This window comes from Alternaria postmessia (genome assembly GCF_024291825.1).
Source record: "Alternaria postmessia strain BMP 2775 chromosome Unknown scaffold_17, whole genome shotgun sequence".
NCBI classification, from domain to species: Eukaryota; Fungi; Ascomycota; class Dothideomycetes; order Pleosporales; family Pleosporaceae; genus Alternaria; species Alternaria postmessia.
The window spans coordinates 262,925-289,115 of NW_026260090.1; the positions used below are offsets into that span (position 1 = coordinate 262,925).

Below are 26,191 nucleotides of genomic sequence, written 5' to 3' on the forward strand. Positions count from 1 at the left end.
CGTTGTGTGCGAGGAGAAGGCGATGCGGCATCGTGGGTGGTTATCGGTATCATGACCCCGGCTTAGCGTGACTTCCCGCTGGCCAGTCAAACCTCGCAGACACCTGCAGCGCCGAAACACAAGACATGACCGCGCTGATGCGAGAGAGCAGTCTCTACCACTAAATCGGCCCCGAGGAAAGCTGCTAATACCCGTCATCTCGTTTCATGGCCTAGCCATGGAGGCGTCGGAAGCCTAGCGGACCCAATCAGCCATCGCCGACCGTTTGCCCCCTCCTGTCACGACCAGCATTGCGCGATGGAAGAGATGAGTCTCACTTCAGCTGGCCCATAACTGTGGAGATGACTTGTGTTCTCGGGGGTTCCGGAGTTTCCACCGCTGAAGAAAATTGGGTCGTGAGCGATGGAAGGTTGCGTGGCTGTCAATTCCCAAAGCTGTCAAAACTGACGCTAGTGTGGCGATCTACCACACAACCGAGTCTTGGGAACTGCATGTTCTCGCGAACAATGATGAGGCGGGCGTTTACATACTATCACGTGGGAATATGGCATGTATGTTGGTGGTTACGAGGTCACTACATACACTCTGCGCACTGCCAATCACCTCAGTGTGTAGCCACTGAGTCTGTCTCCTCCGCTTGACCTGTCACCCTTGTCTTCTATTCCATCCTGGGCGAATTCATCCAAGGCCTGCTTTGCACCATACTCTTTCAGTCCTGTCCGCGACTTCCTCCGCCGTATTGACGGATATCGTACAGGCTCCAAGTTGTCCAGAGGCGAGTACGAGAAGCGGCGCCGATTAGAGCCTTGTGGAAACTGATGTTCTAGAATGACCCGCACGTTCACGTTCTCGGGCGCCCAGCTATGGCGATGCTGCTGATTTGCATCTCTAGGTGACTTGCTCTTGTTCGAAGGCGTACTCGGCTGCTTAGGCTGTGGTGATGTCGACGCAGCTTCAATTGCTTTAACGTCTTCCGGCGGTTGATATTCTATCAAGTTAGGATTGTTGACCTCTCCTTGCCGCGTACCCTGCGATAGTCAGCTTGAATTACGACTTCGTCCAAGGCGCAGACTTACACTAGTTGGGTACACGGTTCCTGGCATCATCACGTATTCATCGAGCGCGTGCATCAGGTTGGCGAAATTGTAACCCTTCTTTGGATGACTCGGAAGAAACCGTTGCCCGATGTCGTTCCCAAAGCTGAGCATACAGTCTTGGTTTGGCAGATACTTGGACAGATTGGTATACCACTGGGGATACGTGCCGTACCAAGCTCCGACATCCGCGTTAAGGTCAACAGACATGTATATGTTCTCGAGGTCCTCTGGCTTCTGCACTAGCAGCACGAAGTCAAATTCGCGTGGCAAGCCCGATTTCTGGAGCATGTTCTCTGTGAGTGTCCAAACGGCTTTTGCATCTTCAGCATCATATTCTGGTCCCCATGAACTTCTCTTCGATCGAACAGATCCTTGGATGCTCATCATGTGGAAAACTTTGTAGCTGCTGTTTACAGCTGCTTTCGGGTTCAGCGAAGCAGACACGGGTGCCTGCGACACACCTAGCGAGCTTGACAAGCTAAAGTTCCACTGCAGGTTCTCAGGCGACACGGCACCAAACATTAGCTCTGGCGCGTGCTTCAAGATACGCGGGTGCGAATCGCCTGGCTTTCGGGACTCGTTCGGGTCGCCGTTATCGCCATGAACCGTGACCTCGATTTCGGCACTCTTGAAACGGTGCGAATCCGGATCATGGGGATGGAAGACGAAGTGCACTGAAACGAAGAAGAGATTGTCGATAGTGGGTTCGTGAAGTGCGTTGGACTTGTAGTAGCCGTGTTGAAGTCGATTTACATGGGCAGAGATGTACGCTTTCCCAGGTAATCGGCGCTCGTAGAGGCATTTCTGGTTCACCTGAAGACGCTTTCTTGGGATGTTCGGATCTTTAGGGGCAGGCCTGACCTTTGCTCGGCTTCTCTTGACAGGCGGGTCAGGTGTTTGGTGTCGAGGTTCGGGTTCGTCACTCCCTCCCTTGAAGCGTTGCAGCAACGAATGCATCGTATCGTGGGAGTCTATCGGAGACGACTTTTGCTAGATGCTCAGGCTGCCAGTCATGTGGTACCGAGACGTGTCGCGTGCCAAAGATGTCATCGACACATCCGGCTATGGCAGTATCTCTGGCGTTCTTGGATCTGAGCATATCATGGCTGCGACACGATACAGAAGCGATGCACTTTGGAGGAATGGAGGCATGAAACCAAAGGATGGATAGGAGACAGCCCTAATATGGTTGGCACAGGCCAAATTAGGCGTAGATCTACCTGTCTCAGTAGTGCAGGTGTTGAAACCAATAGCTCCTACGTCATTTCGCGGTTAGCCTGAATGAGGGTAGGCACGCGGAGGTTCGTGACCTCTGTATGGTTTATGGAGAGGATGTGCGCCTCAACTTGTACATCGCTGGATGAGGGTGAAGGGCGTGGCCGACGGCCATAAGCTTCTTATCGGCGCGTTCCTTTATCGCAAGCGAACCCCGCAACATGGCTGGAAGAGGTGAAGTCTACGGAGCGGTAGAACCGGACTAGAGTATGGTGGATATACAAATACAATCTTAAGACGCGTTATACCATCATTGTTCTTGGCTGCTTGTGATTTTGCAAGATGCAGCTGTGTCCGAAGGAGGTGTGTTACACGGTGCCATTCGCGGGGGCGGCGCTGCTAATCATCTCGTAACAGCTTGACAAGCTCGTCATCTCGCAGCTTGGCCTCCTCGCGCAACGCCGACTGGCCAGGGGTGTCAAGCTGAACCATTCTGAAGCAACCGTGAGTTTTCAAAGAGTCGCGTAGACGCTGCTAAGACGCCCAGGCATTGATCGCGAACAATCTACAAGAAGTACGACTCAAAACCCCACGCGCATCCTGGGTCGCATGCTGAACGCATACAGCTTATTCGCGATGGAAACCATACGGTCGCGGACCTCATGTCCATTGGCACGACCATGCTTGGCCGTCGCCATGTACAGCCCTCTGTTGTCAACTCTCTCTCAGCGTTGATGGTCGAAGGCACATTTCCTACAGGCACATACCTCGTTACCGTCCACCACCCCGTGTCCACCGATGATGGAGACCTCGAGAAAGCGCTGTATGGCTCGTTCCTGCCTGTTCCGTCCAACGACATGTTCCCACTACCCGAGTCGGACGTATACGATGATACGAAGCAGCCAGGCGCAATAGTGGCAGTCAAGGGTGAGGCTGGTGTAATCAAGTTGAATGAGGGGCGCAAGAGGATCAAGCTGAAGGTCAAGAGCATGGGAGACCGACCAATCCAGGTATGGCAGCTCTATCAGAACGACAGAGTACGCGACTGACGGCACATAGGTTGGATCACATTACCACTTCATCGAGACGAACCCGCAACTCCAGTTCGATCGCGTTCGAGCGCATGGTTACCGCCTCGACATCCCCGCCGGCACCTCGGTGCGTTTCGAGCCTGGCGATACGAAGACGGTCACCTTGGTACAGATTGGTGGCAATCAGATTATAAAGGGCGGGAACATGATCGCCTCAGGCTTCATCGAAGACATGTCCGTCGCAAATGGAATCGTGGAGAGGTTGAAGTCTGGTGGTTTCCTTCACGAGCCAGAGCCGCATGGCGATGCCGCGCACATCGATATCTGTACCATGGAGCGACAGGCCTACATCAGCATGTTTGGTCCAACCACCGGTGATCTGATCAGGCTCGGAGCTACAGATCTCTGGATCAAGGTGGAGAAAGACATGACCCGATACGGTGATGAGTGTGCTTTTGGAGGAGGAAAGACTCTCAGAGAAGGCATGGGTCAAGCTGGAGGTCGATCCGACAAGGACTCGCTGGATACCGTCATCACCAACGCTTTGATTATCGACTGGTCTGGCATCTACAAGGCGGATATCGGAATCAAAGACGGAATCATTGTTGGTATTGGCAAGGCAGGTAACCCGGACGTGATGGACGGAGTGGACCCCAACCTAGTGGTCGGTTCCTGCACCGATGTCATTGCAGGCGAACATAAGATCATAACGGCGGGCGGGTTTGATACTCACATCCACTTTATCTGTCCTCAACAAGCATATGAGGCTATAGCATCGGGTATCACGACTATGCTTGGTGGCGGCACTGGACCTAGTACGGGCACAAACGCGACAACTTGTACTCCTGGCAAGACGCATATCAGGCAGATGTTGCAAGCTATTGACGAATTGCCTTTGAACTACGGTATCACGGGCAAGGGAAACGATTCCGACATACGGCCTCTGCAACAGCAAGCTGAGGCGGGTGTCTGCGGTCTCAAGTTGCACGAGGATTGGGGAACCACGCCAGCTGCCATCGACGCTTGTTTGACCGTATGTGACGAGTACGACATCCAGACACTTATCCACACGGACACACTCAATGAGTCCGGTTTTGTCGAGTCAACGATTGCAGCTTTCAAAGACAGAACGATCCACACCTACCACACCGAAGGCGCAGGCGGAGGCCATGCTCCAGACATCATCAGCGTTGTCGAGCTCGACAACGTTCTCCCCTCATCCACCAACCCAACCAGACCCTACACCCGAAACACTCTGGACGAACATCTCGACATGCTGATGGTCTGTCACCACCTCTCCCGAAACATCCCAGAAGACGTCGCCTTCGCAGAATCCCGAATCCGCGCCGAGACTATCGCCGCAGAAGACGTCCTCCACGACCTCGGTGCCATCTCCATGATGTCGTCCGACTCTCAAGCCATGGGCCGTTGCGGCGAGGTCATTCTTCGTACCTGGAATACCGCGCATAAGAACAAAGTGCAACGCGGCACTCTGGAAGAAGATAAGGATACCGATGCCGATAACTTTAGAGTGAAACGGTACATTAGTAAATACACGATCAATCCTGCCATAGCGCAGGGTATGGGCCACCTCATCGGTAGTATAGAGGTAGGTAAAGTAGCAGACCTGGTACTCTGGACACCAAGAAACTTTGGCGTCAAGCCATCTCTAGTGGTGAAGAGTGGAATGTGCTCCTACGCTCAAATGGTATGTACCGCCCTCATATTTCTTTTTTGGCGACTATCATACTAACTTCAAACAGGGTGATCCTAACGCCTCCATCCCTACCGTCGAGCCCATAATCATGCGGCCCATGTTCGCCCCGCTGCTTCCCCAAACAAGCATAACATTTGTCTCGCAAGCCTCCATCGCCTCGGGTGTCGTGAAGTCCTACGGATTGCGTAAGCGTGTCGAGGCAGTGAAGAATTGCAGGAACATCGGGAAGAGGGATATGAAGTTCAACGATACGAGACCGAAGATGAAGGTTGACCCGGAACGGTATACGGTTGAAGCGGATGGTATGGTCTGTACGGCGGAGCCGTCGGAGACGTTGCCGTTGACGCAGGGATATTTTGTTTATTAGTTCAAAATCAGATGTTCACTACTGTCGTCGCAGAGACATGATTCTGCATCGTACAAATCTGTGATTAGCCCTGAATGCTCATTTGGCTGTGGGAAAATCGTGCTCGGATACTGCTACAAACTGCTGACTACTCTTACAATAATTGATGACTATCTCTGTCCTAGGAAGACTAGTGACCACACCAAAAAGCTTGATGTGCTTAGAAAAAAAAGTCTGAAAGACTTGCGCATCGTCGTTGAAGAAATCTCATCAACCCAACGATATCAGTCTCCTCTCAAACACACCACCACCTCCTCCTCATCCTGACCCTCAGCACCAACCAACTCGGCCTTCTCCTTCTTCGTCATGGGGCTCCTCTCCCTATCACCATGACTTAATGTAACCTGTCTCTTACGCTTGATAGTTGGCTCAAAGTCGCTCGCTGTCGGATTCAGCATGACAGTGCCGCTGACATCAGAATGTGCCATTCCGCCGCCGATTGCCTGCGTAAGTTCGGGTCCCATGCCTGTGTTGTCGATATGGTGCTCAAAGCTGCCCAGTTCCTCGCCTAGGGCGCTGAATAGCTGTCTCTCTAGACGGCCGGTACTGTCGATGCTTGACAGTGACACTCCAGTCTTATGACAGGGTTTGAACGGAGAAAGCTTCGTACTGTCCAAAGCGGTGTTGGTGGCTAAATGCGCATCAATAGCGTCCACGTCGATTACTTCAACTAGGTCAGGGATACCGTTTTGAGTATCATGTAAAGGTATGTCTTGACCCTTAGAGGCGAAAGTATGTACTGCCTGAGACCCTGAGTTTGGTGATGGTGGTGAGCTCTGGTCATGGCGCATTACTTGATCCGATAGTCTTGGTAAACTGGAAGTGAAGCCTTCTTTCCTGCCCCTAATATTTACAGTTGATGGGCCGTGAGCAGACCCAAATTTAGCAGGTTCGGTGGTTAGAGGTGGCGCCTCACTTCGATTGAATCTATATATACTTGAGAGGGCGATGGATGGGTCCCTCATCGAGACATCTGAGGTGTAAGTTGGCAACCTCTGTGCGAAAGGGTTTGGTGTGGGCACGCGATTCGCGTGCAAGAAAGGAGTGGGCAACCGTGACTGCGAAGGAGGGTAGTTTTCCTTATTGGTTGAAACAGAAAGATGGTTCAAGGTAGAAGGTTTGTCGTTTGCTTTATCTTGCGACCGTTGTTTAGTTGGTGACTGCTTGTTCGAAGCATTTCGTAGGACGTTGTTGAGTTCCGCATAGGACGACTTGCGAACGATAGATGCTGAAGACGGACGATTTACGGGCGGAACGATTTCCGGCTTCGACGGATGGTATGTGTGAGCAGTTGGCGGCCTACCAGCATTCTCGTGGTGCTGGCTACAAAACCCATGCTGTAATTCACGATTCTGCTTTGGCGGGCTCATGGCTTCAATGATCTGACCTAGTTGGTCGTCTCGAAGCGTGACGACGAGTTGTCTTTCCTTGTCTTTCCCCGGATGATGGTTTTCCCAGTCTGTGCTGTTACTCTGGTTGTATTGCGACTTGTCGGGCATCCATGGTGGAAGGCCCTGTCTTGATAAATGTGATGATGTGTACGAGCAATCAGGCATAGCCATATCGCTAGTTGAACCTGACGTAGTTCTCTTTGTCGACCAAGTATCCATGCTCACGTCATCGGCGCAACCACCGAGCGAGTTAAGAGTGTCGCCCCATGTACCCAGGCGACTGTTGTTTTTTAAGCTCGGAACTGGCTTCGAAAACTGCGATATGGATGGCAAGTGTGCGTTGGATCGTCGATTTGGCAAGATGTTGGGTGGCCTGTCGACATTGTACATAGAACGTTGCGATATCGGCGATTGCATTTGCATATCTCCTATGAAAGGTCGAACTTTGGGGGCCCAAGACAGCGTTGGAGACGTCTGCGATAGGTATGTAGCTCGTTCAAGGCCATTGGGTAGATACAGGGGGTTCCGTATCGGCCACGAGATTCCCGTTTGTTCCAAGATGTCTGTAATTCATCAGTATATGGATATGAATGGCATGTGTTTGATAGTAGTACCTTTTGGAGCATGCTGGAACGAGAAGCAGACAATATCGTTAGTGGCACCGACGTCCGCTTCCCCAGGGCTGGTTGACTTGGTGATCAGCTGTTCCGACAGTGTTATCCTTATACGTCCATTTGGATCGCGCGCATCCCACGAGCTTTGCATGAGGGTACGATGGTGAAAGGGTGGGAATTCGAGGTATGGCTTCTGTTGGCTCGTGGGGTAGTCATTGGTGGTAAGTGACCTCTTCTCATGGGCTGCGACATGGTCAGTTCGGATTATGTGTAGCATCAAGTCTACGTCAGCATACCGATCTCCTGGGGCCATTTTGAGGTAATGTCGAAGAAGCCACGACTGTGCCAATCAGCATCAAGGCTCCATGTTCAAAAGCTGAAGCACGGAGCTCACAAGACTCTAGCCCCGTCGACAATGACCTGAACAGTGTATACGACCTTCTGGTTCGTCTTCCGTCGGGATTCGATGAGCGGCGAGGCTTTTGATAGCGTAGCCCATGAGTGTACAGAGATGCGGAACGGCGTAGACGTTGGCAACGAGTTGATGTAACATGTCAAAGTAGGCAGCTGGCGACCATCTGCATGCTTGTGAGTACTGATGCTGGTGACTTCTGGAAGACTCTTGCAAGTGGATGGCGAAGACCATGGTACTCACACTCTTCAGGTGAGACATAACAGGCAGTCTTGAACTCCTGTATCGGTACGTGAGAGTCCTTAGGGAAGAGGATCACATCCCAGTCGTCGTAGCGCATGGCAGGTGTGGGGCTGCTGTTGTTCGGGTCCAAAAGAGCAACAAGCAATTGGCATTCGTGCCGGATGGGTGTTTTTTGAGGGGAGGTGGAAGACGACTGTTTATGAGAGTCAAGGGCTGAGCGACGGAGAGCACGTCCGCAGTTCAATATGAGGAAGGCACAATTGTCAGCATAGAACGTCATCGCAAGAACAACTTCATGTCCTGGGTAATCCTCACAAAGGCAATCGAATTCAAGCACATACGAAAGGGAGCGTATAAAGTAAGAAATGTGTAGTTGGATTGTAGCCAACCTATATCATTGAATAAGTATATAGGAACCGTTAGAAAACCCTTCTACTTGAAACTCGCCGACCGCCGGTTCGTGACATATCTTTCGAAGCCCTTTGCAGAGCCTTCTACTAGAAAGTCTTCAACCTTCAATCTAGAATGTTTCCTGTTCCAGGCATCTGTCATGATCCTATAACCAGACAAGCAATGCAGTGCAAATCCGAAAGAAGCGCATCTTTACAGCAAAGGCGCAAACCTTCTTGCTATGACACAAAGGAAACATTTTCTTGACGCCTTCTCTTGTGCATGGGTATACCATAATCTTGTTCGCCAGACGCCTCGCTAAAGCATTATGCCTTCATGCCCAGTAAGAATATAGCCACATCGTTGAATGAAGTAATTCCCAAACTCCATGCTAAAGCGGCAAACAGTATTTGATATGCGTATAACCGATGCGAGGGCGTAGTTGAACTACTGCGGAGGAAATTGCTGCGAGAAGGCACCGCCGAAGTCGGACGATCCGAAGCCAGAACCGTTGGCGCCGTTAGGAGGGGGTGAGACAAAGCGGCCAAAGTTTCCGAAGGTGGGAGTGCCGTTTTGACCGCTTGGGTTACCAGTCTGGCCGTTGGCGGGGTTGGTCGGAGGGCCTGCGCTCTGACTGCTGGGTCGCGAGCCACCTAGGTTGGTGTTCATCGAAGGTGGGTAAGGCGAGGGCTGGCCAGCCTGCGCCGGGAAGCTACTACAGAGCGATGTTAGCGAAGTACAAAGAATAGCTGAAATGGAGTACTATAATGCACTTTGAACAAAACGTTAGACAAATCATCCAAGCCAGCAAGCACGCAACAAAACACGCAGAAAATAGAAGAATCGTGTGATTGGAATGATAGCCAATCCCGCTTGGAGCAGCGCACAATCGTGAAGGAAAGGCAATCGACAGAAAGCAGCATCCGACCCATGCATGACTAGCTACATCCCATATGCTCCCAGGAATATGAGTGGCACGCTTTGAAAGGAAAGCCCGAAGGGGAGAATAGATGGCCTGTTATACAAAGACTCCCTTCTATGGCCCTCCGCAAGATCGGTGTCGTGAGAAGAAGTCGAGAACTTTTGGAGAACCGCCCGTTATAGAACTAAAGACCAAATCGCTCGAAATTCATCATGCCGAGTCATGAAAGGGGTCATTGCAGTAAGCCAACGGGATGAACCACGAATGAAGCGCCGTGCAAGCAATACAGAGGGAAAGAATGCGCTTACTGTAGCCAAGTTAGCATCAAACAAACATGTAGCAGGATGGACGATTGACTTACCTTCATCATCGGACCGTAACCGCCGCCACCACCGTAGGGGTGTTGCGGAGGCATACCCATGCCTGGGCCAAAGGGAACTGGTGGAGGTGGCGCAGGGCGGTAAGGGGTGCCAGCTGGGCCGGAGTTGTTCTGTGAGCGACCCCAGCTGAGACGAACGCGAGAGTTGCCAATCGGGTAGCCCTGCATCTGGTTGATGGCCATCTCAGCAGCATGGCGCTGAACGAACTGGACAAAGCCACATCCCTTGCCTGGAGGAATCTTGACGTAAGTAATCTCGCCGAAGCCCTGGAAGAAGGAGCGGAGCTCGTCTTCGGTAACGTAGCCGGAAAGGCCGCCGACGAAGACAGTGGTGTTGTTGGGGTCGGTGAACTGGTTCATCGGCTGGGGGGCACCGTAGTAGCCGCCCATTGGGGGAGCGCCCATGGAGTACATGCCCATTCCGGGGCCGCCGCCGCCTTGTGGCATGCCCATGCCGCCAGGACCTCCGGGACCGCCGCTCTTGTTCTTGGGTGTGGCGGTAGAGATGCGCATGGGACGGTTGCCGCAGTAAACGCCCTGCATCTCGGTGAGGGCCTTTTGCTGGTCCTCCTCGCTAGCGAACCGGACGAAACCGTAGCCGCGCGACATACCACTGATGGGGTCGGACATGATCTTAGCAGACTTGGTGGACTGGTACTTGTTCTGGAAGAGCTGGACGAGGACGAACTCGGTGACCTCGGGGCCCAAGTCTCCGACGAATATGCTGAACTCGGGACCACGCTCATCGCGGCTGCTCGAATCGTTAGTGATCACTGTCGTATATGGGAAGCCGGGTGAGACTTGCCTCCTGTCAGCAAGACCACCACCAGAGGCCCAGTTCAGCTTGAAAGGGCGGTTGGAGTTGGGGATGAGTTGGCCGTTGAGGGAAAGGGCCTTGGACGCGGCATCAGGGCTCGCGAAGTCGACGAAGCAATATCCAGCATTGCTGCTATGCGGTAGTTAGCCTGGAGACTTTTTCCTCGGTGATCTCCGTGCTTACCCGGAGAACTTGTCACGGATCATCTTGACGTTGACGGTCTCGCCCATGTTGTACCAGATGCTGCGCACAAAGTTCTCGTCGATCCAGGGCTCGAGTTCACCCATCCTGCGCCATATTAGCATTGGTGTTCCCCCACCTAGAAGAAAGCTATCGGAGCGCGCGCATTGCGGTCTGGTATACACCATGCGCCACACAGGCGCGTATGCGGACTCACCAGAGAGTCGTCTTGCCAGCACCTTGGCCTTGGCCGTCGCCACCAGCGCTGCCTGGCGGGCCCATGTTGCCCTGGGGAGGGAAGCCGTTGCCGGAGGCGTCCATGGGCTGACCCATGTCGCCGGGCTGCGGGGTTTGGTTGTTCATATCGCCCTGGGGCTGGCCCTGGAATTGGTCGCCGTAGCTGTTGTTGAATGACATGGTCGATAGATCAAGCGGGGTAATCGGTTGAGCTAACGGAGGTGGGGAGTAAGGTTACGGGCTCTAATTATGATAGAGAACTGTAGAGTCTTTTAAATGGTCTGCGCAGAAAAAGCAACCATTAGTGTCGGTGAATGAGCGCGCAGAAGGTCACGCAGCGGGAGCAGGGTAAGGGTATTGCAAGGTGGCAGACTGCACTTACCGATTAGATCCGGCTCCTTCTATCACTGTAGAGAAGCGTAGCCTGCGGAGGCGCGTAGGCAGTTGGGCGTATAAGCCAAGGAGACAGTCGGAAAAGCGGCGACAGTAACTCCGGATCGCACGAAGGAGTGGGCGGGTGAGGGGGGGCGTGAAGGAGTGACCGTGAGGAAGCTCGAATGAAATCTAGGCGGGCGGTCAGTCGCAGAGTCTTGCTGCTAGGCATCACATGCGGCGGGCGCACGAGGCCCAGGTCACGACAGGTGCTGGCAACACCCACGGCAGCAAGAGCGCGTCGGGATGCGCGACTCTGGCTCTCGCTGATGGGAGAGTGCTGCAGGCCGGGCGACCAAGTCCGTGCAGAGCAACGACGTCAGTAGGCGATGGGCACACAGGCGTAGCAGACGGGTGGTGTCCGAATTGATTGTGCAATCCGCCTGTGATGCGACCATGGCCGGATGCACGAAATTGTGCAGTGGGCGACCCGCCAAGACGAGATGAAAATTGCTAAGAGAGATAAACATACCGAAAAAGCTCAAGGGCACCGGCGGACGTGAGAAGCAGATGAGATCCAAACACCACAACGCAAAGGAATCAGAGAGGAAAGACGCTCGAAGACGAGAGTGCTCGGTTGTGTGGGAGGAAGGTCGGTCGGTGGGCGGGGTCGGTGGAAGAGCGAAGAACTGCAGATGATGTACGGCGCCGAGAATCCGCTAGGATTTACTTCGCTTGGATTTGGTAGCGATGGCAGCGCGAACCTGGGGACGCGGATGGCGTAGACCAGTGCTGGTTTAAGCTTTCGATCGATACAAGGATAATTGCGCTGAAGCGACCCAAGGATGAAGCGGCTCCATTGCGAGTGGCCCATCGCATCTCGCTACAGAGGCTCAACACGGCTGCCACGCTGGCATCGACCAGATGAAGAACGGTGCCGGCTGCCTGCGATCTACTTTGCGTTATTAATAGGCGACCCACCCCTGGCACCGTAGATGACTTGCAGCCAAAAGTCGTCACTGGGCTGTTGCAATGTGCGGGGCGGTGCTCCTCAGGCAGAGGCTCCATTGCCTTTCCAATCACCATCTTTCCACCCATGCCCGCATCGCATCTCTGGGCTCTGCATACACAGGCTGCGCAGTTTTGCGCCGGCCGAATCACACACTTGTACCGCCATGGCCTTCTCCATTCTCTCTCAGTGGCCCCGCCGCCTGCAGCTAAACGGCTGGTCGCTGCGGCACTCACCCAATGAGCTTGACACAGACATATCACGACCGTTGTGCTCTTGTGGAGCTGTCAAGGCACTCATCAAACATGGGCAACGGCTACTGATGATCAATTCAATACATGGTCAAGCCTATCATTGTTCGTATTGGTATCTCTTAGTAAGCAGGTTTCTATCATGTCAACCTTCTCCCAGGTTTCCTACAACGCCTGACCAGTGAGCTTCTCTGGGATGCCAGCAGCAGCCTTGGCCTCGCCCAGCTGTTCGCGACCCTCGGCGAAGACCTTGTCGAAGTCGTACTCGAACCACCTGATATCCGGGTTCAACCCAGCAAACTTCCACTCTCCATCAATCTTCTTATACCAGTGCATGTTGAAACTGTGGGCGTGGCCCTTAACCGCGACCTTTGTGCGTGTCTCATCCGTGTACCTCTGGTGAGGCACACGGAGCTGGTGGTACCCGATAATCTCGTCCTCTGACGTCTTCTCCCACCGTGTACCGCCGATGAAGTGCTGTGTCTTGAGGAGGGGGTTGCCTAGGACGGCAGGATCCGACGCCATGGCGACAAACTCATCTGCAGGCATTGCCTCCCAGATCTTGTCCAGGAACGAGCGGTAGTCAATCCTCAGTGTTGGTGCGATGCATTTGCGGAGACGGTCCCAGTCCTGCTATGCGTGAGTAATCATCATTCAGTAGTGCTGCATGTAGACCGACCTTGCTATCGTAGCTGTCTGCCCACTCGTAGCATGCCGACTGGCAGCCCATAACATCTAGACTTGTTAGTCACGTTCGTAAGAGGTAGCATCAGAAGACTAACCCTCGAACGTAGGCTTCAATTCGTTCTTCTCAAACATGATGGCTTTTATTTCTGAAGATTGTAGGAGATGTTTAAATTGCTGTATTACTGTGATATTTCAACTGTATCTCTACAACATAGTCCTTCGTCTTTATATCTATCGTGTTGCATACTCTAGCACTTCTATTTGCGTCGACTTCTGCGACGTTTGGCTTCGGGTCCCCGCTCAACGGGGTTCCGCCATCCGCATATTCGAGACTGCCGGTGCGGTGCCAGCGGTCACGAACGGGGCCGAGGACATTTTTGGAGGCGGAAGTCCCTGTGTTTCGACTTGGCCGAAATATTTCTACACCATAGTGGAGTCGTATCGAGAAAGTGCTGCAGGGCAGTTGCTGCCGCGACCCCTCGCGGAAACAAAGAAGATGCACGGGCCTATGAAACACCAAACTATCCGATGGTGCGCCGTACCTTCAAACTTCCTTCATATCCAGATTTAGTAATCGAGTTGGTGCGCGTTCGTTCGGTTTCGTCGAATTTCGCTGCTAGCAGATTGAGAGACCGTTTCGCCTCTCATGGTTATCCGATCGACGAAGCTGCTGCCAAGTTCGCGACAATCCGATCCGGGCCCACCACCTCTGAGGGAAAATGAACATTACACAGTGAAAGCGACGTTTCTCTTCTCTGCGCAACGCAATGCAATGCAAGAACAACAGACCCTCGAAAGAGAAAGGATGTTTTCGTTCAAAGAGTACCTATCTAGGAGAGCCCCCGCCAGGAAAGGAACAATAGGAACATAGCTCTTGTTGTTGCGCTGTGTCGCAAAGAAGACAGGCACCGTCGCAAAAATGGCTCATATATTCCTGGGAGGGAGTGGCCCTGCTCTTCGTGAAAACGGCCAACATAGACAAGTACATCTCCAGTCCCACATCTTTCCTTCTGAATGGTCGTACGCAAGAGATCTACTTGGCTATAGGCAAATTGGTCGCTCTCAAGCGCCGACATGTGGTGTGATGAGAAATAGCGAGCCAATCGTATACCCAGCAATCCTGCAGCTGTACGAAATACCTGTCCCGATTTCTTCACGATGTCGAAAATGAGTAGCTGCCGCGCGCTCTCTCTGCGAACACACGATGAGCTTCGAGCAGAATCCTCGTACGCACCAGACTCGTTCGTGTTGATTGCTTTCTGAGGATCTTTTTGTTTACCTTGATCGTTGATGCACCTAACTCCGCTGTAAATCCAATCTTCGAGGGACTTTGCAGCCTGTCACCAGGCTTGTCATGACAGATATACTCGCATGGAAACCACCATCGTGGTGGGCTCCCGATGGCATTACCAAAGCCCTTTCTAAACCGGACCTGCGTACGTTCGCATCAGGATTGCTCCATGGGGATCGTTTCAGACGGATCAGATCCGCATATGCGAAAGCGGAGCGATGCAGAGTATGCTGTAACAATGCCTGGCCAGATACATCAGGTGCACGCGTCTTGGTTGGTAGTTTACTCTCCTCTGCTGGAAAGGGGTGTGCAGGTTGTTTGACCCTATGTGGTATCGTAAACAGGTGTGCCTTGATTTCCAAGAACTCGAACCAGCCGTTTGAGCTTTCTCTGGATAAATGGGTATCATGCAGAGTGGAGAGATCAAGACTGGTTTTGGAATGCTACCCAACTGCGTCGTGGGAGGTGTTCGCGCCGGAAAGTAAGTATCTGAAAACTGCAATGAGCACTGCACACTAACGTATTCAGATCTCGAAAATCCATGGCGAATACCACATCTGCCCCATGAAGTAATTGCGAATTCTGGTTCAGACCAAGCTGTTGAACGAGCGTCGTCGTGGCTGCAAGATTGCGAAGACAACCACGAGTTGTGCAGAAGTGCCAATTCGAGCCTGCCAACTCGCGTTATCTCGATCCAGGGGCCGAAGACTATCAAGTTGTACGAGACTGATGGCGAATTTGAACCCTACGTCTGTCTAAGTCATTGCTGGGGGCCGGATAAAATCACCACAACTGAGAGGGCAACTCTATCCGCACATAAGCAAAGCATTCCATGGCAAAAACTTCCCCAAACCTTCCATGACGCAATCTCTTTCGCTTTCCGACTGGGATACAAGTACGTCTGGATCGACAGCCTTTGTATCGTACAAGATAGCAAAGAGGACTGGCGAAGCGAGGGTAGTAAGATGGCGCAGATATATTCTGGTGCCGATTTCACCATTGCTGCTACCGCATCAAGTCGCCCGTCGGAGGGGTGTTTCCGCCAGACTACGAACCGCCCAATCAGCATCTACTCGTATCCCGATATGAACGGCTCGATGTTGGATGTGTGCGTTCGATCTAGCATAAATCATTATGCATGGAGATATGGCGAATATCCCTTGCTACGCCGTGGATGGACACTGCAAGAGTGCCTGCTCTCACGAAGAATCTTGCACTTCACAGCCGAGGAAATGTTCTGGGCTTGCAGGACTGTGAACAAATGCGAGTGCTCATTCTGGTGGGACGCCATGACATTACCCTTCAAAAATCTGCGCAGCCCAAAATACCTTACAACAATACATTCCTCGGATGAGATGCAATGTACGGTTCTGTGGCATCATATTGTCAGCGAGTACAGCAGTTCTTCCTTGACATACAAAGGGGACTGCTTTCCAGCTTTACAGGGAATCAGCAAACAAATGCATCAGCTCAAGAGGTCAGCATACGTGGCTGGACTATGGGAGAACAGTATAATGTATGACCTACTATGGTACTCCGATTACAAAGACAGAACATGCAGACCAGAGGAATGGCGTGCCCCTTCATGGTCATGGGCATCTGTCGTGGGTCGAGTTACGTGGCCCAATTGGATTTCAATCTGCACACCTTTATCAACCTATGTCGCCAAAGATATATCATTTGCAGGAGTAGATGAATTTGGCGAGCTTCGGTCTGCAGAGATTACTTTGCGAGGTCGATGTTTACTCGAAGCCGTGGAAGGCACCTATCAGTACAACACGCAGCTATGCGCAAACATCGAATACCCCGACCATCGCGCTTGGAGGAGGTGCCCCCGTAAGGTGTATCTCGATTGTGAATTAGGAGACTCTGGCAATGAGATGCCAGGTTCTGTACTTGATATTCCCATCCAGCGTGTGAAAACGCTTCTCATGAGTGTATATCAGATGGGGTTGAAGAAGAAATACCTCTATACAGCTTTGATACTGCGACCCTCGAATATGACAGCATGCGCTTACGAACGGATTGGCTTGGTGGAATTCGAGACGCAGAAAGGATACGAGGTGTTTGATCTTCCGTTGGGTAACGAGGAAACTCTACACATCGTCTAGTTGGCCGGCGGACGCAGCCAAAGACGCTTGGCTCAGCCTTGCTCTCAAAAGAAAATACACCAAACGTGTACAGGAGTCAAAAACCCTGCTACATGCCAAAGCAAGATGTTTCGAATAGTAACATAGGATTGATGATGATCAAAATTCTCTTGTTGGCTGCTCCACAGGCGGGTTTGCCTGCTTCGACCCTTCCACAGATAAAGCGAAACTGAGAAGTTGGGCATACGGCATAAGTTACGGCAAGATATTTCAAAAATGCTTGAAAGGGTCCCAAACGATTTGATTGAAGGCGACGTAAAGGAAATAGAGTGGTATCTGTTAAACGAGGATGTCCAAACGCCAGACGTAATACAAAAGACTCCAGGAAAGACCAGATCAGAGCGTCGTTCGTTCCTTGTGCTCCGCTGATACGGCCGCAACCCCTCAAGCCATCTCCAACCTTCGACCTCAAACGCTAAAATACGTACGATCTTCACCCGCTGATCGCTCTCGAACTCCACACATGCTTCCTCATATTCTTGCCCCTACTTATACTGCGGCACTCCTTGCGGCGGGGGTCCATATCCCGGAGCACCACCAGGTCCACCACCCGGTCCACCGTAATTGTTCATCATGACCGCACCACCACCCTGCGCTTTGGTCCCTCCTCCAAACTGCTGCAGTTCAGGCTCCAGTCGATACGCGATGTCCTGCCAGAATTTGCAGATATGACACCCAACCTCCTTGTACGGCTTCAGACTAAACGGTATGACGGGGATGAAGCAAAAGGTAAACCATTCCCAGCGCTTCATCACCCTGCCCGTGGGGTTGTTGCAGTTTTGACAACGTAGTGTTATGTGCTCGGCGCCTTTGAGGGGAGATGTGAATGCTAGTGAGATTGTTAGTATTGCGGAGAGAGATTAGGTGGAGAGTGAGTGGTATGGGATTGGATGGGATGCGGAGGACTGAATGTAGACCCGTGAGAGACGTACTGTGTGTTCCGCAAGTGAAGAAAAAGAACATGATCGCAGACTATATGCGCGGACAGCGCAGTGGTATCAATGATGTGTGGCTCTTTGATATGGGTCGGGTCTCGATGATGTCGAGCTGGTGGAGTGATGCGCGTGCGACAAGCGGTACGGGGGATACGCGTTCGATTGTTGACTGCTGTTCGTTTATGATAATGGCGGACGTAACGGCGCGTAGTACTGAAGTTTTTGATGATGGAGATTCTGTTTGGAACGAAGTTGAAAGTAAAAAAGGGTCGTCTGAGAGGCGTTGGGATGGGACGCTGCTTCGATGTTTCTGGTAGAGAGAGTATTGGCGCCGAGGAAGCTGCGTCATCCATGTTGCGTCTCAGCCACACTTGGCTCCAGGGCATGGGGCTCCATGGGGCTAGCGGCTAAGCCCGCAGCACTATTACATACTCACATACGTATCACGAGCTTGTCAGTTTCCGCAGTTTCCGCGGTGCTTTGGATGAAGGGAGATTACGAGTGTGTATGTTCTCGTAGAATCAGTTTGGATGCAGCAGACGACAGTCACTTGGTCACAATTATAAAGGCACCGTGGACACCATGGGAGATGGAACAAAAGTAAGCATGGACGCTTCATTATGGTATCAAGCGGTAGCCTCCAAAGCCACTTTAGTGGAAAAGAGACTCGTGACAGTCGTTAGGAGTAAGATGTTACAAGCTCAAGATCATGCCTTTGCCGTTCAACGCCGCTGAATCGCAGAACCCGTGAACCCCATTGAGAGGATGTTGTCTACACTGTAAGAACAAAGCAACATCCTCCAGTTTGAGACCAGACTGAAATTGGGCCCAGAACGAAGGGCTTCGATGGTGAAGAGGGACGAGATTCTCAGAGGATGAGGGCGCCTTGATCCAGTCGGGTTCGTCTACTGAGTCTTGAAAAGTAGGATGGCACAGTGACCGAGGTAAAAGTAGATGAAGTGTTTCGTCTCTGAGCATCAATTAGATGCCGCTACTCAAAGGTTTCTGGTGAAGCAGAGTTACTTACCATGTGTGACAAAGCTTCCAAAGTTGCGACCTACGATGCAGTGCCATGTGGCACCCTTTCGGCTGTCGAACTGCGGAAGTGTTAGCGCGCGCTTCGGATGTTACACAGAGCTGTCTTTACCTCCTTCTTGATATACTGGGCAATGTCCTACACATCCATGGTTAACCGGGTCTCAGTAAGGTCTCGAACCGAGTGGATGTCGGAGACCCACCTTCTCGATAGTGAACTGCTCCATAGCCGACTGTGCTACGAGATGTCAGCGTTCCTGTCAGCCGCACTTGAGAATGGGATGACTTACCGACTTCAATAGCCTCTTGTTGCATTTCCTCACTCTGTGAGACATGTTAGGATGGTATCGGAAGAAGCAATCTGATTGTCCCGTACCATGTCGGCGGACTTGATTTGAGCTGCATATAGCATTAGCTTGTGCTTTGGCAGAAGTACCGGCATGAACAAAGGGTCTTACCATCCTGCTTGTGGGCATCTGACTTGTCGCTAGCCATGGTGTCGGTTTGGAAGTGAGGGCGCGTTTGAGTGATTCAACTGTTGTTCTCTTAGAAGTAGGTGAGGTCTTATAAGGCGTGTGGTCGAGTGAGGCTATGCCTTTGTCATGATGTTTGAGCAGGCGCTCGCGCGGCGGTCAGCGCTCGGGCCCCGGCCGACGAGACTAATGCGCGCTAAACCGGAGATGAGTCCGTGCGTACGACTTTTTTTTCTCTAAACGCGACCTTGACATCCGTCACTTCATGCACTACACCACAACTCACCCAGCATGGAGTCGTCACGTATCTTCGTTCGTGGCTTACCTCCCAAGTTCAGCGAAGACGACGTGAGGAGGCACTTCGGAAGCTTGAAGCTACCCGTCACTGACGTAAAGTACTTTCCGCACCGAAGGATAGGCTATGTTGGCTACAAGACGCCCGAAGATGCTGCAAAGGCGGTCAAGTATTTCAACAAGACCTTCATCAAGCTCACCAAGATCTATGCCGAAATTGCACGGCCTGTATGTACTTTGCGATCACGATGGCGACAAGCGGGGCTAACATGCGCAGATCGCCGACAAGGAACTACCAAAGTCCCGGCGGCAGCAGAAACTTGAGAAGAGCGCTCCGACAAGCGACGAGTACCGACCGCAACGGCAAGAAAACGATCTCAAGCGAAAGCGAGAAGAAGCCGAACAGGACCCGAAGCTGAAGGAGTTCCTCGAGGTCTATCAGCCGCCATCCAAGACTAGCATCTGGGCCAATGGTGATACCCAGCTCAATGACACATCTGTTGCTCCCGCCGATGAGGCTGTACCAGAGGTTGCTGTGCCAGAAGACGAGAGCGATGACGAGTATCAAGTCATTTCGAAAAAGCCAAAGATTGCAGAAGAGCCTGCGGCCGTTGCTGCGAACCCACAGCCCACAGCCGCCGAGGCGAGCGCAACAGAGCTCCAAGTAGAAGTGGCAGATGGAGGCGACGCGATGGAAGACGTCCAAGGAGCGCCAGCTGTCGAACAAGGACCTGTGTCTGACGCGGACTGGTTGCGATCAAGAACAAACAGGGTTCTTGAGCTAGTCGAAGACGATGAAGCACCATCGAATGCGACTGTCGCAACTGTGCCACAGGAAACAGCCCCGCAGACTCATGTAACCGCTGCGTCCTCCCCGGGCGTTGTTGAGGCGCAGCCGGAGCTACAACCTCAAGCGGAAGAGCAGCCCGACAATGCTGCTGCGCCCGACGAGGAAGACAAGATTCGTGAAACTGGTCGACTGTATCTCAGAAACCTGCATTACGAGGTGACAGAAGACGAAATCAAGGAACAGTTCTCCAAACATGGAGCTCTCGAGGAAGTAAGTAACGATCCATCTCTTTTACTACCCGCCCATGCAATGATGAACATCAAGATAGGGACAACTGATGCTTCGGCACTTGAGGTTACCTTGGAAAGTATTTTAGTAGATGTCTTTCTTATCTGATAGCGGCAAACACCACGAGTGCACTTACGTACATGTTGATGCGAACAGTTACTGACTGCTGCAGGTGCATGTGCCGCTAAAGAAGGCCGATGGAAAGGGCAAAGGCTTTGCCTTTGTACAATTCCAAAACCCCAATGAAGCAGTTGAAGCATACCTCGACAACGATAATACCATTTTCCAGGGACGTCTTCTCCACATCATCTCAGCAAAGGCAAAGAAAGACACAAAGCTCGACGACTATGAGATCTCTAAGTTGCCTCTGAAGAAGCAGAAGGAGATCAGAAGAAAGCAAAATGCTGTCAAGGCTACTTTCAACTGGAACTCACTCTACCTGAACGCTGATGCGGTTATGTCTACCATCGCAAGTCGTATGGGTATCAGCAAAGCTGAGTTGCTCGACCCTACGTCAGCAGATGCAGCAGTTAAGCAGGCTCATGCTGAGACTCACATCATTCAAGAGACAAAATCATACTTTGCGCAACACGGCGTTGACTTGGAGGCCTTCCAGCGCAGCGCCAAGGGTGATCTTGCTATCCTTGTCAAGAACATACCTCATGGTGTAACGGCCGATGAGCTTCGCAAGATGTTCGAGGAACATGGCACCGTAACAAAGTTTCTGATGCCACCCACCGGTATGACAGCAATTGTTGAGTTTTCCAATGTTGCGCAAGCGAAGACTGCATTCATGTCGTTGTCTTATCGGAAGATGAAAGACTCGATTCTCTATCTCGAAAAGGCTCCCAAGGATCTGTTCAAGGAAGGTGTGGCAACCAATTTTGTGCAAACAACACCTACTGCACAACCTGTACAGTCTACGCAGCCTGGCGCGAAGCTTTCTGCAACTGATCTGCTTGTTGATGCTCCAGAGCCCGAGGCAACGAACACTGCTACCTTGTATGTGCGAAACTTGAACTTCTCCACGACGACCGAGCGTCTCACGGAGGCATTCAAACCTCTATCCGGCTTCCGTAGCGCCAAGGTCAAGACGAAGATCGATCCCAAACGAGGCGTGCTGTCCATGGGCTTCGGCTTCGTTGAGTTCAATAGCTCCGAAACTGCCACTGCAGCGTTAAGAGCTATGGATGGACATGATCTTGAAGGACATAAACTGCAGATAAAAGCTTCTCACAAGGGCGCAGATGCTGCTGAAGAACGTCGCAACGAGGATGCCGCAAAGAAGGCGGCAAGCACGAAGATTATCATCAAGAACTTGCCCTTCGAAGCCAGCGTAAGATCCCTTTATTATAGTGACAAAGCGATTGCTAATATTGGCTACAGAAAAAGGACGTTCGCGCTCTGTTTACCCCTTACGGCCAGCTTCGGTCTGTCAGAGTGCCCAAGAAATTCGATGCGTCTTCGCGTGGTTTTGGTTTCGCAGAGTTTACCACAAAACGCGACGCCGTCAACGCTATGAACGCATTGAAGAACACTCACTTGCTCGGTCGCCGGTTGGTCCTTGCATTTGCTGAGACCGAATCCGATGATCCCGAGAAGGAACTGGAGAAGATGCAACAGAAGGTGGGAGCACAGGCCAACAAGGTCGCCTTGCAACGCCTTACAGAAGGTGGTCGCAAGAAATTTAACGTTGCAGGCACTGATGATCTTGACGACTGAGCGCGAATGTATTCTGGTAGGAGTCGCGCGCGCGACACAGTCAGGCTTGACGCCATCCCTTGCTCCCCGACTACACGAGCCAGGCCGCCCTTCGCCACGGTCCGCTGAAAGTAGTAGAGGGCTTTGACCATCTGCACGACGCTATATCTAGAACACCGCATTCTAAGCCTCGGCAGGGTATACCGCCAGCGGAGTGAATGAATGGACGTGGTCACCACACGGCGTTTCAGACTACTCCAAAGGGAGTAAGACAGCCACGAACGAGACGTTTGTCGATCATGCAGACTTGACGTACTTTGTTGTTTGCGGCCACTGACATCAATTCTTGTTCTGAGCAATCCGTGAGGGTTCTACTTGGACACAACCAATCAGATGACTGTTGAGTAGATGGCAGTCGGCTCCATGCCTTTGATCCCTCTGCTAACGACGCTACATTTACCATTTCAGTAGACGAAGAAGTCACAACAGATATGATGATACGGATAACAGTCGAAACATCACGTCTTTTGCGGCCATGATGAAGGCACAAAGCACGTTAATTTTAATCCCATGGTACTGGCCATGCCACCTCGATGACTGACCCCTCTATCAGTTTCAGGCTAGCGGATATCGTATCGCACCCTACGGTGGGTGCTATGGCCTACTTGCCTATCATGTAGTCCTCCTGCCTAGGGCTGGTCATCTGGACCATACTTTATGTCAATGTAACCATCTGCATACTTCGTCACATACTCAGTTGCATTCTCGTCATCGTTCACCGCACTCATTGCTCCAGTTGCTTAACATTCGTTGTGTTCTGCGTCAGCCTCTATTCTTACTCTTACCATTCTCTTCGTGTACGTTTTTGTTAGATGCCATAGCCCACCATGCAAGTCAAACCTCAACCCTTATGCGGGTCGTCGGCGCATCTTCCCCTCTTGGAAGGCAATCCGGTCGAGGGCCCATCCCAGCACCAAGGCGTCCTTCAAAAGCATCGCGCTGAGCGATCTTACAAAAGTCACAACGTCACGGCTCCACCACAACGGCAACGAGGCAGTCTGAGTCCGTCCGAGAACGCTTACGCGCAGCAGTGCGTCACTACAGGAACCTACTACACTGGCAATGTACACGCACAACACATTGGGCTTGCGGGCTTTGTAGTCGAAAGGTCGGAGAAGCAGATCAGATGTGAACTTGGTCGACTGTACAAATTACTTCAACGATCGGAAAAATACCAGGCCTATCGAGAGAAGCAGCCCGCTCTTACACCGGCTGAAGTTATTGCAAGAGATGCAGCGGAGAGGAAGGAGCAGGAAAGGAGAAAAGCGGAGGGTCTTCAGCAAGAGAAGGATAAGACAGTCTGGCCCGATTTCATAGAGCATGCCTTCTGGACAGGTAAGATGACACTTTTACTGTATCTCGTTCTAACGTGGGGGTGCTGTATTGCTTATAACGATCGTTGTCCTCTAATTGTTCTATTCGAGCCTTGTTTCGACACTCGTATCAAAGGGCTGACTAGCATACTACAGCACTCGTAAGATGGCCACCAATGGGTCGAAAGAAATACATGCTCGAGGGCACACAGCGAGGGCGAAACGAGCTGATCCAAGATTCCATCCACAGGGATACAGGTATCAGACGCGACCGTAAACAGATTTCCAGTCACCTCCAGGTGCTCAAGCAAAAGCTCAGAGCTGTTCCTGCTGGTGAGTCCCCGTTTCGTACATTATACCAATCGACATGAGTCTTCTCACATGTGGCTCCCAATGTTCCATTGGATGCCCTGCATACATCGACCAAACATCAGGCCTTCGGAAAGTTCCTATCTTCCAAAGTCCTTCTAGAAAGAAGTGGCGGTGGCTTTGCCGTTGCTATTCTTAGTGTCATCAGGAGGGTTGCGCCAGGGCCTACCGGAACGAGACTAACCAGCACCATAGTCCTTCTCTATATGGCCACACCAGAGGACGTAACGAAGCGCCGATGCGCGAGCACACCGATTCTTACATGTCATTCGTCACATATGCGTGGCCGCCAACATGCGCAGCGCACTGATTCTGTTACCAAATATGAGTACAACATGGCCTCACCGCACGTGTGGCCGTATCTCGTCGACCCACATCAGGACCTCGCCTTGGGTTCCGGCCCTGAAATTCGCTCGCTATCATCGCTCTTCACACTCACAGACCTTAGCCTGGTCGTTGACGGTGATGACCAGCCTGCGCACTGTTCGATCGAAGCGCACTCGAACAGCAAGCTCGATGAATGGGATATCGCAGATCTTGCCTCCTGGCATCACCAATACCCTGAATTTGGCTTCCTGCGATCCGAAACGGATGACTGGATGAGGAACGGTCGCAACGTTTTGGTCTGCACCGCACCCATCAAGCTGATGGCAGAAGTACGGCTAGAGGCTGACCTGACCATCGCATTCGATCTCTACTCGCATCTTGATCTTTCCAGATATGAATATATGGAATGCATGACGCGATTCTACGACGACGGACAAGATTTTGTCGATTCGGAACTTGACAGCATGACTCATGACGGAAAAGAACATCGCACGTCATGTGAGTACCGGCCAGATTCTTATGGATCCAAAGGCGTTTTGCGTGTCAAGTTCGACGCTGCCTTTTGGTTGACATGGATGAAACGGTGTGGCAATATGAGCTACAGAGATGACAGACGTGTCCAAGACCCACGTCTCACAGCAGTACAGGATATATACGGTATCATACCTGGTACCAACGAGGCTCAATGTCTCTGCACCGTCCTTTGGAGATTTCAACGGACGAGGAACTCAGCGGAAGCTGACAGCATGAAGTGGCGTCCTTTCAATTTCGTTAAGAATCGGTCAGCTGCAGAAGCGAGATGGTGCGATGAGGCTGAAGACTACCATGAAGATCTGGGAGATGTGGAGGGTGAGCATGGGCAAGTCACGGATGTGCCGATATCCACTCCTGCGAACGTCATGCCATACTACCAAACTCCACAGCTACGAGCGGACTTGGTACAAACACATTCATCGAATCACTCACATGAGATTGAGTCTCATCATGAACGTCATCCACCGCCACTTTCTATCGATATACTTGGATCCATGCAATCAGATTTAGACCGTCTAGAGGGCTCTGCGGCTACCACTACAACAGGCTTCTCACAGCAAAGTTTCGCACTGCCACGCAATCAAGCTACGTTGTCGTCGAGCGCGCACGACAGCGACTTCGACTTCAGCGATGGTCACATGACTACCAACGATGTCTTTGAGCCTGCTATAAACATATCGGCTTATGGAAGCTTTCTAAGCCAGGGCGCTGGACTCGAAGGTTTGCATGCACTTGCTGGCTTAGAAAACGATGAGTTTGCGGCTATGGGACTTGCTATAGGCGAACATGGCCAGTTAGTCCCTGTGAACGCAAATGACCTGCAGACTCCTACCGATCTAGCTTGCTTTTCCATCAAACCTAACTGGCAACACCTACACCTCATATCGCATCTCGAGCATACAACTGAGCAGTATGGTCCCTACATTGACCCCTGCGAGTATACAAAGCCAGCACAAGACCATGAAAACTTACATGGCCACGATGTTTATCAACGAATCAATCAAAGAGAGGAGTCGGTGGCAACTGGTCTTCATGGTGTGCACGCTCACGCGGATCATAGCCTATGGGACTCGCAAGGACTGCAGAGATCATTTGAGGAGAGGACTAGCAGTTGGATGAATCAACAGAAAGAGCAAGCCCATATTTCCGAGTTTGTTGTGCCAGATCTGATTGAGAAGAATCAAAGGGATAGAGGCTATTAGATGGGAGTGGCCGACTGGTTGCTGCTTATGATGGTATGACTGTATGTTGGCCATTTTTG

The 26,191-nt window shown here is 51.8% G+C and overlaps 8 protein-coding genes across 8 annotated transcripts; 2 read left to right on the forward strand and 6 right to left on the reverse strand.

Moving 5' to 3' along the window:
- Positions 1 to 599: 599 nt before the first annotated feature.
- J4E82_003866 (uncharacterized protein) lies at positions 600 to 2,054 on the reverse strand (the record flags this gene model as incomplete). The annotated part of the gene is made up of 2 exons (XM_051730149.1): positions 600 to 1,028; positions 1,077 to 2,054. 2 exons carry the CDS (start codon positions 2,052 to 2,054, stop codon positions 600 to 602), a joined length of 1,407 nt encoding a protein of 468 aa, XP_051590117.1.
- Positions 2,055 to 2,654: 600 nt separating this feature from the next.
- Positions 2,655 to 5,427, forward strand: URE1 (Urease; the record flags this gene model as incomplete). The annotated part of the gene is made up of 6 exons (XM_051730150.1): positions 2,655 to 2,675; positions 2,730 to 2,816; positions 2,860 to 2,886; positions 2,939 to 3,322; positions 3,372 to 5,051; positions 5,107 to 5,427. 6 exons carry the CDS (start codon positions 2,655 to 2,657, stop codon positions 5,425 to 5,427), a joined length of 2,520 nt encoding a protein of 839 aa, XP_051590118.1.
- A 263-nt stretch (positions 5,428 to 5,690) lies between these two features.
- On the reverse strand, positions 5,691 to 8,223 carry J4E82_003868 (uncharacterized protein; the record flags this gene model as incomplete). Its single annotated transcript, XM_051730151.1, has 5 exons — positions 5,691 to 7,420; positions 7,520 to 7,714; positions 7,768 to 7,811; positions 7,866 to 8,049; positions 8,127 to 8,223. 5 exons carry the CDS (start codon positions 8,221 to 8,223, stop codon positions 5,691 to 5,693), a joined length of 2,250 nt encoding a protein of 749 aa, XP_051590119.1.
- Positions 8,224 to 8,963: 740 nt separating this feature from the next.
- On the reverse strand, positions 8,964 to 11,231 carry J4E82_003869 (uncharacterized protein; the record flags this gene model as incomplete). Its single annotated transcript, XM_051730152.1, has 5 exons — positions 8,964 to 9,215; positions 9,800 to 10,568; positions 10,623 to 10,763; positions 10,818 to 10,922; positions 11,032 to 11,231. The coding sequence occupies 5 exons, from the start codon at positions 11,229 to 11,231 to the stop codon at positions 8,964 to 8,966; spliced, it is 1,467 nt and encodes a 488-aa protein (XP_051590120.1).
- A 1,617-nt stretch (positions 11,232 to 12,848) lies between these two features.
- SCD1 (Scytalone dehydratase) lies at positions 12,849 to 13,502 on the reverse strand (the record flags this gene model as incomplete). The annotated part of the gene is made up of 3 exons (XM_051730153.1): positions 12,849 to 13,313; positions 13,363 to 13,418; positions 13,466 to 13,502. The coding sequence occupies 3 exons, from the start codon at positions 13,500 to 13,502 to the stop codon at positions 12,849 to 12,851; spliced, it is 558 nt and encodes a 185-aa protein (XP_051590121.1).
- Positions 13,503 to 17,296: 3,794 nt separating this feature from the next.
- On the reverse strand, positions 17,297 to 17,774 carry J4E82_003871 (uncharacterized protein; the record flags this gene model as incomplete). The annotated part of the gene is made up of 2 exons (XM_051730154.1): positions 17,297 to 17,640; positions 17,744 to 17,774. 2 exons carry the CDS (start codon positions 17,772 to 17,774, stop codon positions 17,297 to 17,299), a joined length of 375 nt encoding a protein of 124 aa, XP_051590122.1.
- An 877-nt stretch (positions 17,775 to 18,651) lies between these two features.
- On the reverse strand, positions 18,652 to 19,276 carry J4E82_003872 (uncharacterized protein; the record flags this gene model as incomplete). Its single annotated transcript, XM_051730155.1, has 7 exons — positions 18,652 to 18,716; positions 18,774 to 18,843; positions 18,894 to 18,920; positions 18,985 to 19,019; positions 19,072 to 19,105; positions 19,158 to 19,180; positions 19,240 to 19,276. The coding sequence occupies 7 exons, from the start codon at positions 19,274 to 19,276 to the stop codon at positions 18,652 to 18,654; spliced, it is 291 nt and encodes a 96-aa protein (XP_051590123.1).
- Positions 19,277 to 23,214: 3,938 nt separating this feature from the next.
- J4E82_003873 (uncharacterized protein) lies at positions 23,215 to 26,132 on the forward strand (the record flags this gene model as incomplete). Its single annotated transcript, XM_051730156.1, has 3 exons — positions 23,215 to 23,722; positions 23,857 to 23,999; positions 24,135 to 26,132. The coding sequence occupies 3 exons, from the start codon at positions 23,215 to 23,217 to the stop codon at positions 26,130 to 26,132; spliced, it is 2,649 nt and encodes an 882-aa protein (XP_051590124.1).
- Between the last annotated feature and the right edge of the window lie 59 nt (positions 26,133 to 26,191).